The sequence below is a fragment of the Polistes dominula genome, unplaced genomic scaffold (assembly GCF_049000335.1).
Source record: "Polistes dominula isolate Pdom_NZ unplaced genomic scaffold, Pdom_raw_medaka contig_21, whole genome shotgun sequence".
NCBI classification, from domain to species: domain Eukaryota; kingdom Metazoa; phylum Arthropoda; class Insecta; order Hymenoptera; family Vespidae; genus Polistes; species Polistes dominula.
The window spans coordinates 4,239,924-4,252,929 of record NW_028301061.1 but is presented as its reverse complement, the minus strand read 5'-3'; the positions used below and the strand labels follow the sequence as shown (position 1 = coordinate 4,252,929).

The following is a 13,006-nucleotide window of genomic DNA, read 5'->3' as shown; positions in this document are numbered from 1 at the left end:
TTTAACAAATTCGAATTAATTTCAAACAAAATACAACATGATCGGACAAAGATTAACCGTTTATGAAATAATTATTAATTAGACTTTTAATTCCATATATTTAGAAACGTACTGTAAAATATTTGTGAATGAAAGTAAAAAGTGAATAGAAATATGGGATTTAAATTATTTTATACGTTTAGCAATAAATTAAACGTTTCAATAAATTCCATCTGTCATTTTATGTTATTTTATTATCTTAAAGATTATAATTCGAGTCTCAAAAGTTTATGTAAAATTATTTTAGCATTTATACATTAAATATAAGTAGGATTAACCTTTGTGTGAAAAATAATTATTTATTATATAAATTATAATTGTATATTTAAAAATTTTAAATAATTAGAAAGAAATTTAGACAAATTTTGTTTCAATTTTTATTAATACATAAGAATAGAAATGCAGAAAAAGGAAATTTATATTTTTATATGATAAATAATGTTTTTCCTTTTTTACGTAAGATTTTTCGAATGGATGATTATGAAATCATGTATTAACTTTAGAATCAATTATCGTGCGTTAATGCGAAATTAAATGTTTGCTATTTCACATTTAAATGTTAACAATAAAAGTAACATCTTATTAACCTCGACAAAAAAAAATTAATAATAAACGGTATCAATAAACGAAAGCTAAATTAGTTATGTAACGATATAGGTCAAAAAGAAACATGAAAAAAAATAACGTATTAACAAGAAATCGAACTATATTGCAATTACGATCCACACTGTATGTTGTGTATATTATGAATGTTTAGAGGACCAAGAAATATAATATACCGATATAAAGAAAAATTGTCTAGTTCTTTGTTTTACTGTATCGAATCTCTAAGTTTTTAAATCTAATTACGAATTTGAATTATCAGAAAATATTGGATTAGCAAAAAAGTTTTTTTCATATTTTAATGCAAAGTGAAATAAATTTTTGTTTTATATTTTCTATCCAATCTTCTCCAAATTTAATTTTAACTATATTATTATCTTCTATATACTTACATGCATGTGTAAATATGTAATGTAATATTTTAACTTGATATTGAAAAATGGGTCATTCTACTAGAATTTCAAAGATTTCTTGGGTTTCTATATTACCTTGAGAAATAGATTTGCATAGATGTAAGATCAGTTCACATGTGCATTTTTATTTCCATCATTTTTTACAATAGCAGTGATTATCTTACATTTACATAACAATCATATTTAATTACAATTCATAATACAATACAAAATTGGCATTGTTTATGTAGTACATAAAAAATCAGTTAAAGTACAATATGTATTTTTATTTCCTTCATATCTTTTTTTTTATTTGGCACTTATTAACTTCTTGTATTATGTGATAATCGTGATAATCATATTTAATTAAAATTTATTAAAATATATATATATATATAATTAGCATTGCTTACGTGGTATAAATAAAAAGCGTAAAAATATAAAATAATAATGTGTCTTTTTACTTTCCCTTTTACGAGTGTGAGTTATTTCTTTACAATCACCATCTCACACCTTATCCAATAAAATCAAGAAGATTATGCTTTTATTCTTTTTTTCTATAATCAATAGCACAGCATTTTTGTTTTTCTGAACAAGTCACTCATGCATTTTATTAACCGTATCCACATTGTTTGACTTGAATGATTTGACGGAAAGTATTATAATTACCCAACTTTACTACACTGTTGACTCATACATGATAAAGTACGAAAAATAAAATTCCATATCAAAACAATTAATGAAATCGCGAGAAGAAATGAAGTTATATTATTACGTAACAATGATGTGTAATATAAAAGTAAATATACAAAATGATATCTCTTGAACTTTAATGATTATCATACTAATCGAGTGAAAGTATTAAAGTAAGATAATAACTTGTTAGTTACAGGAAAGTTTATATATTTCATAATGATTATAAATTTTCATACATCGCATGTTATTCTATATAAGAATCTTTATCTGTACAGAACGTTATAAGATTTCTTTTGTTTCATTATTAAGATAACTTAAACAAATGTTTATAAAAGAATTTCAATAATTTCACAAATTAAAAATTCGTAATTTTTTTTTTTGTAAATACGAAAAAAATAGAAAATGCATTTGAAGAAAAAATTATTTAATTTATTTAACATATCAAATAATTGAATAAAATATAAGATGTCATAATCTAACATACATCCACACACACAAATATTTTTTTATGATAAATTATGAACTATACGAATAATCTCTTCCGAAAAAACGAAATTTAACGATCCTACGTAAAGTTAGACAAAATTAGAAAATTGAAATAAATAAACATACATTCACATACAACAAACGAAATTATCAAAATGAATAATAATATAAAATCCAGCAATATTGACGTTACATATTTACGGAACATATTTATCAAAATAATTTAATAAAATAACAAATACCGCAATCGCATAAGTTGAATGATAAACAACGACTTATATCGTTTTAGTTTAGCCTAAAATCAGTAATTTATATTTCCATCCTTTTTTATGAAGAAATAAGAAAATTACTAATTTACGTTGTTATAATTACTAATAGTATAATTTACTAGCCATTATTCCATAAAAAGCATCAATGGCAATGTGTTAAAGCATTTATAAAAAAGCATAGAAATTTTAAACCTAATTTTTCCTATTAATAATTAGTAAATAGCTAAAACTTATTGTCAGATTAGCATAAATGTTAGTTAATGATTATTGGCTCTTTTAATTAAACGTTTTTTAACTACAAGAGCTTTAACAATGTTTACAAAAATAATATGATGAAATTGAGAGATAAATAAAACACCTGTGTGCAGCTTAAAAAGAATGAATTGTTGTTGTTATTATTATTATTATTATTAAATGATATTAAGAACTTGAAGGCTTATTTTTTCGAATACTAAAGATCCCGTTAATTTATTCAGTTCCTAACCATTTTTCTTCCATTCACAACCTTTGTACCCTACTTTGTTAAAATCCATTTTAATTATTTATCTTTCAATATACGTCTTAGAGTCTTTTCCCATTGGGTTTACCAATTAGTATATTTTATATGTTATTCGATCTTCCTCCATACGCGTTATCACGTAACCTTTCTATCTTAATCAATCGACGTGATTTTGTGACGTAATATCCTGAATATTGTATAATATAATTGATGTAATTCTACATTTCACACTTTTCTCTATTCCCCAGTTTTCTTATAACATTTTTCACCGATGATTTTTTGAAATAGATTATTTTCAAATATGTAGCAAATTGAGTATTATCCCTTGAGTTATCCAAAGTCAACCTTTTTACTAATATTTATTTACATATTTATATAAAATATTGTATTATTATATAAAATTTATTTCGTATTTGACACGTAGACGCTCGATCCCACAAATACCTTAAATTTGATGTCTTATCTTTAAACGTAAATGACCATACTTCGTTGCCATAAAGGATTACCTTTCTGTAAATTTTAATTTTGAAACATTTAATCAAAATCCGTGAAACGAATATTTTAATAATCGAATAAAAACATGCATCCTTAAATGAATTTTTTTCATAAAAACATCAGATTAATCGTAATAACGTAGAAAAATAAATATCCGTTTAAAATCCATCAACTTTGATGCCATTTGGTATACGAAAGATTCTCTGTTTTAATGGAAGCTCACCAATGAGATAATTTTTAAGTGTTTCTTGTGCGATTTTCGAATGTCCCGCTCCAAAAAAGCTCAGAGTAGCGTCTCTTCCAGCATATTCTAAAAGAACATCTTGTCCACCAGGATGATTCTTCAATAATTCGGTACAATCGTAAACGTAATCGTAAATTACAATCCAAATACTATCAGGTGTATCATGCCAAGCAACTTCATCCAAACTAATACAACGAAGTTCACTAAGTTTGTTACCATCTTCGTTTCGTTTAGATTTTCTCGAAGCTTTTTCCTTTGACGTAACATTGGAAGATGTCTCAGAAGTTTGTTCTTTATTGACGCATACAAAAGTATCACATTTCTTTTCCGAATCTTTCAGATCCATAGTTCGAAAGGTCAAACCAAGAAGATCCATCCTTGTCGAGTTCTCCTGTTCTGTCCTGAAAGAAATATACAATCTCTTTTCAACATAAATTGATAAAATTGACAACATGTGATGATTTATCTTCACTTCTATTTTAAAATACAATTACTTTAACTCTTTGACTACTAGCTACTCTTAGTCGAAGCACTTCTCGTGAGCGGCGTGCGGCCAGCAATAGCGGTCGCTGGGGACTGAATACTTTTTCGGGCAATATGGATCTTGTGAGCGGCATATTAACCTTTGCTTACCACACTGGGTCCAAAGGACCTAGACCTTTTTCGCAACTCAATTTTAAGTACTTAAAGGAAATGATAACCGGTCTACTACACCATTTCCCAATAGTTGAAGAGTTTAAGCACCCTTCAGACCGTTTTGCATAACGTTAGAGCACTTAGTATACTTTTGGTAGCTGTTAAAAAAGTGGTCTGCGTCCAAAGGACCCGAGTGTGATAAGTACGTTTGAAAATAATTTTTTGGAATGAATTTTTTTTTATGTATTTTGGCTTTAGATTGAAGAAAAAAGTATATAATATATGTTTAGCAACGTTTAATTTTTTTATAACAAATATATAACATTTTAATAACGATAATTGTTTATTGGAGCGACGATATACGATTCACGCTATACGCTATTTTGTTAGAGTATAAACACGTGGCGCTGTTTGCCATGAACATTTTGTCGCTATGTGCAACGATTGTTGTGATATATAATAAAAAAAATACTATTTTTATACATGTTTCATTCATTTTACATTAATTTCATATAAATGTAATAAAATAATAAGATTTTGAATAAATATAATACTCCAACAGCTGATATAATGGAGTATTTTGAAAAAAACGAGTATTTCATTTTTTCATCTTTTTTTCGGTAATCATTCTTCAAATTAAATATACTTTTTGAAAGATCCACTAAACTACTATTTTTTTTTTCTTGTACTAATGCACTAGTAGAAGACTCAGCTAAATCTTTAGGCCTTAAATTTGGTAATTTTTTAAACATATTTAAATTTAATTTAAAGCTATATAACCTATATAATCTTTTTAAGTAAGTATTAAAGAAGTCTCAAAAAAATGTTGAAGTAAATCTATGCAATAGTTTCTTTTTTATAACAATTTTTCTCACCCGGGTCCAAAAAACCCGGGTGTGGTAAGCGTGTTACTCCAGGGAAGTGAAGTAAACAAAGGTTAATACATTGTAATATAATTCATAATCCAATTACTATTACTTTGCCTACTGCAAAACGGATCAAATAATTTTTTGTATTTTTAACATATATTGTTTATTTACCAATGGTTAAGTTTTAAAACACCATAATTTGATAGTTATAAATTATAACTATACATTTTTTTTATAACTTATATAATGTATATATTTGGATATTAGAAATTGAAAAATTGAACAAACAACAAGTAAGTAACATAAGTACTGAAAATCTAAACAAAAAATTTATTAATTTTCATTTATTATTTTTTAATTACACAAAAGTAGATTATTTATTAATAAAATGTAATATTACAATAAGTATGCTAATGCAACGATCACACCTCCCTCGCAACAAATGAAACGAATTTAAGACAGAGAATGACTGACCAAATAAACGAAATTTCATTTTTTTCGTTGCTAATCAGCGAGGTTTAAGATTTCTGCGAGTGTATTGGACATGTAAAAGAGAAACCATTTCAGAGCATACATATAAAACAACAGTAAATAACCAAAAATTCGCCGAGCGCGCATTTGCGTCCATAGTCTATATCGATGGTTTACGTCGGACGCATATTTAAGCCCATAGGCCCCACCAATAGTTTTCGCTGGACGCACATTTGCTCCCGTAGCAGTCAAAGAGTTAATGAATCATCCTCATCCCCTGTAGGTCAACTTTTAATAAATGTGGTTCAACATAAAATTGTTAAAACATTGAGATTTTAATTGGTTTAATTTTATTTTTATCATTATCTGTTGCAATTCGAGCGTCACACAATTGACCCAAATACCGATAACGCAGAATGCATACGAAGATGTAGTTTAATTTTGTTGAAAATTGGTATTCAATGGTATCGTGGGTCGTTGATTATAAATCTGATATTATTTTTTTTTAAACCAATGCCTTTTTTGCTATCTTAATGCCCCTTTCGCTATCAAAATTTATCACGTTCTCAAAATATTTTGGATCAGTAATAATTCCTTAATTCTAACAAAATTTACGGACCAAGTCAATATAAAACATAAAATAATTTCGCCATTTGTCGACGATAAATTTAAGGATTGCATAAAGAAAATTTGTATGAGAATTTTGAAAACCAAGGATTAAATCACAAATATAGTTGTGTGCATTACATTACAAAATAATTTATAAAAGCTAACGTTCACAATTACGCAAAGTTCGTGCGTTTATTGTGTTATAAACTGCATAATGGATTGTTTTTATAAAATTTACATAGGAAATATTAATAAAAAAAAAAAAACACACGACCTTTTGATTCATCCTTATATTTTGTAAGAGATTCAATAAACAATTTAAATTCAATCAGAGCACATTTAGTCTTAATCATCGTACACTTATAGCTATTTGAAAAAATATATTTCTAATATTTCTATTTATCAGCGAAAAACTCGTTGCAATTTACTTTCTAATAATTATGCAAATTTTTAAAAATAATATTTAATTTTACTTATTGTCAGGCAAAGATTCCACAGTTATAATATGTTGAAATTAGAACAATATTATCTGCAGTTTACGCATTTTCGTGGCTCATTGTGGCAAAAACAAATGCGTTGCGCTCAAAGCTCACTGACAATTTGCACAGGTTTGCATAGGTATTTATCCATAATAAATGATAGATAGAGGTGCCATTGGGTCCTCTAAAAATATTCTAAAGATTAGGAAAATTATTTTTTTCGTGGCATTTATACATTAGTATTAGGAAGGTATTTTTTTCGAATTTGGAAGTTATGTGAATCGTGTTAATACTTTTTATTTAAAAAATTACACCGCTGGAGACAAATAATTTTATTAATTATTGCCCAAAAAAAAAAAAAATTAGGCATATTTGAATTTATACAATCGCGCTGTAATAAAAATAACACATTTACTGAATTTTATAAGTGTTGTTATCGCAAACCCTTTTATACTAAAAAATATATTGAACTTAAATACAAGTACTTCAAAGTTGTGAATGTTGCTATTGTTATTATTATACATGGTGTCAGTATTAATCGAATATTTGACTGTTTCTCTTATATTAAATTTAAAGTTATAAGGTATGTCTAAATTAGAATCAAAATAGTTCTAAAGAAAGCACGTGGTTATAATAAGATCATGTTTTTCAATGTTATTTTTTTAGATAATTTTTAGGTCAAAGGATATAAAGTATGACCTAACAGACACAACAAATAAACAGCTTGCAAACTAAATCTTACATTCCTTGATTTTTATCTGTTAGGATATCAGAAAAATAAAATTCATCGAGAAAAACCAATCACTGCGGAAGACATTAAAAAAAGAATCATCAGAAGTTATAAATAAATTCCCTCTGAAATGAATCATAAGTCATAAGATTTCATATTCTTTGAGACCAAATAAATATATCGTAGTTTAAGGAAATTAATTTGCACATTTAGCATTATATAGATAAAGCAAATTATCCTTACATAAGCAACAAAAATGTAATTCAGAATGCAATACGAAAAGACGCTGATGACCTAAAAAAAAACAACTAAAATGATATTATTAAAAAACATGACATTATAATGAACACATGCGTCCTTCGAAATCATTTTTATTCTAATATAGACATTGTAATTTTAAAACTCAACAGATATATTCAAGAAATTTGGTTAATTCTGACTCACCTCGTGTAATAAAATGTAGAAAAAAATAATATTAAACAAAGAAACACAGTTACGATTACGATAATTCACGTAATTCCACTAATAGTTTCTTTATAAGTACACAAATTTATTTTAATGACTATTCATTTTCATTTACAGAATTATGCATGAATAAAATTTATATATTTAACTTCACACACACACATGCACATATACAGCCTTGTTTATCGCTTTTTCGCTATTTCTTGATATTCCGAGATCGATTTATTATTAAAATAAATAATCGGGTAAATAAGAAAATAAACAAAATTAAACTTACTTATTTGTGATTATTATGAAAAAGAATATTTCAAATTCTGGTACAAAGGTTTTAATATAATGAATTCGTAAATGTAACTATAATAGAACAATATATATTATTGAACGAAATTTATTATAAACGTACTCGATACTTGCTTTATTCGTACTACACCGATACCGAGTTGTAAATATTCTAAATATGTAATATATTCAAGATAAAATTATAAGCTTTGTAATAAATCTCGACCTTCACCTCTTATCTTGATGAACTTGAATACATTTCAAAACTACCAAACACAATCAAAAACAAATTTGCATGTATACTAAATATATAGAGTTAATCGAATGTTTTGTGACATCACACATTACGATTGTGGAAGCAAATAAAAAATAACATTAGGTGATTACACTTACATCAAGGATGATTCTTTCTCGATCGACATTGCACGGCGTACTGACTATCGGTTAAGTCAAAATGTCAATTCCTTTGGCGAAGAGAAAATAATTTCATTACCGGTTGAAACCTGATGCGTGCAAACGAGGTGTTCCCTCGGTCACGCACGGTAATCCAATGCTTCTACTTCGAGTACGTATATATATGGCTTACTTCGTATATTTTCTTATGAAAACTACTTTCTTCAAAACAGATTAATAATATTTTAAACATTAGAAATATTAAGGGAATATTATAATAATATTCTATTTTATGAATATTATTTCATATTATTATTATTAATATTCTTTTTTATAAATATATTATTTATTACATACGTATATTACATTATTTAGTATATTATCTCAGTATATTCATATTAGAGAAATCCGTTAATTAGTAAAATGACCAACTAAATAAATCAATATACTGACCTGTTATAATATGAAATAGGGCAGAACTACGTACTTTAATTATTAATAATTATGTAAGATTCGTGAAAAAAAACTGGACCGCTGGACCGGGGACTCGAACCACGGATCTTTCGCTTTCCGGGCGACTGCTCTTTAACCAATTGAGCTATCCAGGGCCCACCGACCGACCAGTTTCCTTCCACGAATGCTTATCAAGTTTGGCATGGAGGCGTTCGTCCCACAATTATTATATGAATTTTCAAGAGGTAAATACTTAAAATATGAGATTGAAATTTGATTTCAAGTATACAGAAAAATCAAATTGAAGTTTTTTGTTATAGTAATGTAACGGTATAAATTTCTGTTTGTTGTGTTCTCTCTGTATCACCTGTTTCACAAACCAGTTCTGTATGCCAATAAAGCCGATCATGTGTTATTATTTGAAATTATAAAGAATAATAAATAAAAAGTTAGGTTATGTAGGTTGTAAATTGAAGTATTATTATTTAAAGTTATAAACAACAATAGATAAAAAGTATAGTAAGGAGTTTTTCGAATAAAAAAAAGGAAAGTAATAGAACAAAATACTGGGTTCACTTTGCTTGTCACCCTATTTTTGGTACGTTACTGTTGGAACGTCCACATTTGATTATGATCGGAATAGGAAATTTATTTGATACTCAAACGGGAGTATCAAAGAAATGATATATTTTATTTTAAATTATATTTATATTAGTAAATTATACTGGACATCAAATTATAAATACTTTAACTAATTGTTTCTTGATAATCCATAGAATAATTAATTAAACTATAAATTTATTTGTTTGACTGACTGGACCAAGACTCGAACTTTTGGTACCCAACTTTCAAATGAGCATTCTAATCAATAAACTATTCAAAACTCCTTATGTCAATAAATTTCTTCACGAAATTCTTCACAAACAAATTATTTGATACTCGATCTTAAATATCTATATTATTTAATTATAAATATATATATATATATAATTTTATATAAAAATACTTACTCTCAAAATTTCAAAATATTTCATATACAAATCACCAATCGAATTATTTTCAAAAGTATAGTTGTGGGAAATAGTTATTATCACGATCTATGCAGATCAATAGAAATTAGGCACAAACGGACGAACGATCTAGAAAAAGCTATCAATGTAATCATTTATTTCAAATATTTTATTTCGTACTCTAATAAGCGAACTATATTTTCATTCGTATGATTGATATCTGTTTCGGCGTCCAAGCGAAACACGTATCGTAAATATATATTTAATTATTAAATACACTTATATTTTTACTTCTTTCGTTAACCCATACTTTATACCATAAAATTCTACCAATCTTCAACAAATCATTATTTTTCAATAAACTAATTTCTTATTACAATGACAAAACCTACAGTTGTTCGTTCATCGAACGATTACTGATTGAAAATTAAAACAATTTGTAATTAACAAGAATTGCTCCAACATAGTTCCTTGGGTCCTTGCTGCAAATTTTACCTCCTTTCCTTTTAGAAAATTTGCTACAGTAGTTAAATTGATTTTAGGATTATGCTATATATCGTGACAATGTAATTGATTGAAGAACTAAAGTACATTGATATTAATGTTTATTTATGATCGTAAGTGTCCCTGTGTTCTTATTTATCTTTCTTTTTTTCATTTAATCAATTAAAAACTTATCGTTTGTTTTATTTCAATCCAAACAACAGCATTTAATTAATTAAATGAAATTAATTGAACGAATGGATTTAATGGATTTAATTAGTTGACTAATTTATTGATTTTTAGAGTGATTATTTTTTCTACTTAATTAATTTTTTATTGTTACTTATATATACCTTATGATAAATCGTTTAAGAATAATCGCGTAATATAATAAAAATTAATTATAAAATGCAATAATTTTTTGCATTCGTAACGAACAAGATTCGTAATAATTGCACGTTATGAAACATATCAAATGTAAAACAATAAATTTTAGAATCAAAAGAATACTCATCAATCACACTAATAAAAAAAAATTTCTGCCAAAGAAGATTTCTTCGTTATCGACAAAAATGAATATCATCCTGAAAGATTATCTACATATCAAGTGGAAAGTGTTAAACTTTAGAATATAGTATCAATCGTTACATTAACAGAAAAAGGTTATACGAGAAGATTTCTTCGTTATCGACAAGAAAAGATTTCTTCATTAAAAATTATCTACCATAACACAAAGATAACCATTAAATTGAATGTCGATATCATTTGCAATAATAATCAATTAGTGCTGGCATCTTGTGTCAAAAGCACGAACATTATTTAACAGATAAGATGAATAACCGACTAACAGTAACATCAACAACAAAAAATACATGGATAAATATTGTATTAAAAATTTTCAAAAATTAAATATTAAGCGATTAAAAAATTTAACGCTATAGTTTTTAAATAAATATTAACAATCTTACAACCCCTCCCCCATATCTTCTTATATTATATATTTTAGATCAAAAATATAGTAAATTTCCTTTTAAGAAGTGAGGCCGCTCTATTGGTTAAAAACATAACCTGTTTTAGAGAACTTTTTAGGAAAGTATGGTAAGTGGAAAGCAAAATTCGTTTTTGTACTTTAAAATTATATTGTAGCTATTTAAATACATTATTTAATTTTGCGCCTTATTTTACATTGAAAAATAAAAATTTAATATTTTTTACATATATGAATAAAAGAATTTTTTTAAATCGCCAACGTCTTTCCTAAAATATAGTAATTATATACAGTGAATGTAAAAAGTATTTATCGAGCAGCCAATTTGAATAAAAATTTTAAAGAACCTTGTTTTTATTATTAAATCGTCTTAACATAAAATATGCATACTTATTCTTAAAATCTGTAAAACTAATGTTTTTAAAAAAAATTATTTATTTATATTTGTTATCGTAATATTAACAAATTTTTAGAAATTAATAGAAAATATACGTGCAATAAATATCCATTAAATTCATAATCAATAAATAACTAATTATTTTGTAATAACATTAGTTTCAGAGATTTTTAAGTATATGTATATATATATATATTTTTTGTTAACATTTTTTTGTAATAAACAAAATTCTACGAAGTTTTTGTTCAAATTGATTGCTGTATGAATACTTTTTACACTTACTGTAGGTCCAGTATAAATTTCAAATAAACGAGTCACACATGAACTGTTGAAATTTTGTGGAACACTAAGCTCGATATGAGTTTCCATTTGTTAAGCTGTAGCGCTGTCATTTTTTGAAAACCCACAATAGAAAAATTTGTGAATGTTGTTGAAAGTGTTTATAATAAAGTACTATGAACGTATTTTGCCTTGCATTTACCATATTTCCATTATAAAATACTTAAAAATAAATTCTCTTTTTCCAAGTGGTAGAGTGGTTTTATTCCTTAAAGGAGGTATTCTAGTCTAAAACTTTGAAAAATTGGATTGTTACCTTCAATTTTTAAAAGTTTAGAAATCTTTAAAAATATGTTTCAAAAAAAAAATTTTGAAAATTTACAAAATTATAATTTTAATACGGTATGATCAGATATTTCTCAATTTTACTTTAAAATTTTAAACGCATTTTTATTAATACTACTTGTTTCAAACTTATCTTACATGATATCTCAAGTACTATTTATCCAATTGTCTTAAAATTTAGCATGTATCTTCAGTACACGTTGCTTTATAATAGGAACAACGGATATTGCTAAATTTTAATTTCAATTATTTTTAAAAAATAAAATACTTTTAAAAAAAGTAAAGAATACAAAATTTTTTTCAAACAGCCGTTATTTTTATATTTTTCTCATTTTTTTTTTTTATTGTTATTTCTACCATAATAACAATCTTTTTAAAAAAATTTTTTGAATTTTGT

General features: G+C 25.8%; 1 protein-coding gene across 4 annotated transcripts; it reads right to left on the bottom strand.

The window, feature by feature from the left end:
* Positions 1-1,160: 1,160 nt before the first annotated feature.
* Positions 1,161-8,819, bottom strand: LOC107065362 (uncharacterized). Of its 4 annotated transcripts, XM_015318984.2 has the most exons (3): positions 8,655-8,819; positions 3,703-4,124; positions 1,161-3,494 (listed from the first exon to the last, which is right to left on the bottom strand). In XM_015318984.2, exons 1-3 carry the CDS (start codon positions 8,681-8,683, stop codon positions 3,487-3,489), a joined length of 459 nt encoding a protein of 152 aa, XP_015174470.2. In that variant the 5' UTR covers positions 8,684-8,819; the 3' UTR covers positions 1,161-3,486. The 4 variants fall into 4 exon arrangements, with proteins under 4 accessions (XP_015174470.2, XP_089032377.1, XP_089032378.1 ...); XM_089176251.1 differs by having other exon boundaries at positions 1,161-4,124; XM_089176252.1 differs by lacking the exon at positions 8,655-8,819 and adding an exon at positions 8,260-8,633 and having other exon boundaries at positions 1,161-4,124.
* Between the last annotated feature and the right edge of the window lie 4,187 nt (positions 8,820-13,006).

Excerpts from the sequence above, each read along its gene's own strand:
- LOC107065362 (XM_089176251.1), bottom strand. The coding sequence starts at position 8,683 with ATGTCGATCGAGAAAGAATCATCCTTGAT. Across the intron at positions 4,125-8,654 it reads GAGAAAGAATCATCCTTGAT|GACAGAACAGGAGAACTCGA; the intron begins GTAAGTGTAATC and ends TATTTCTTTCAG.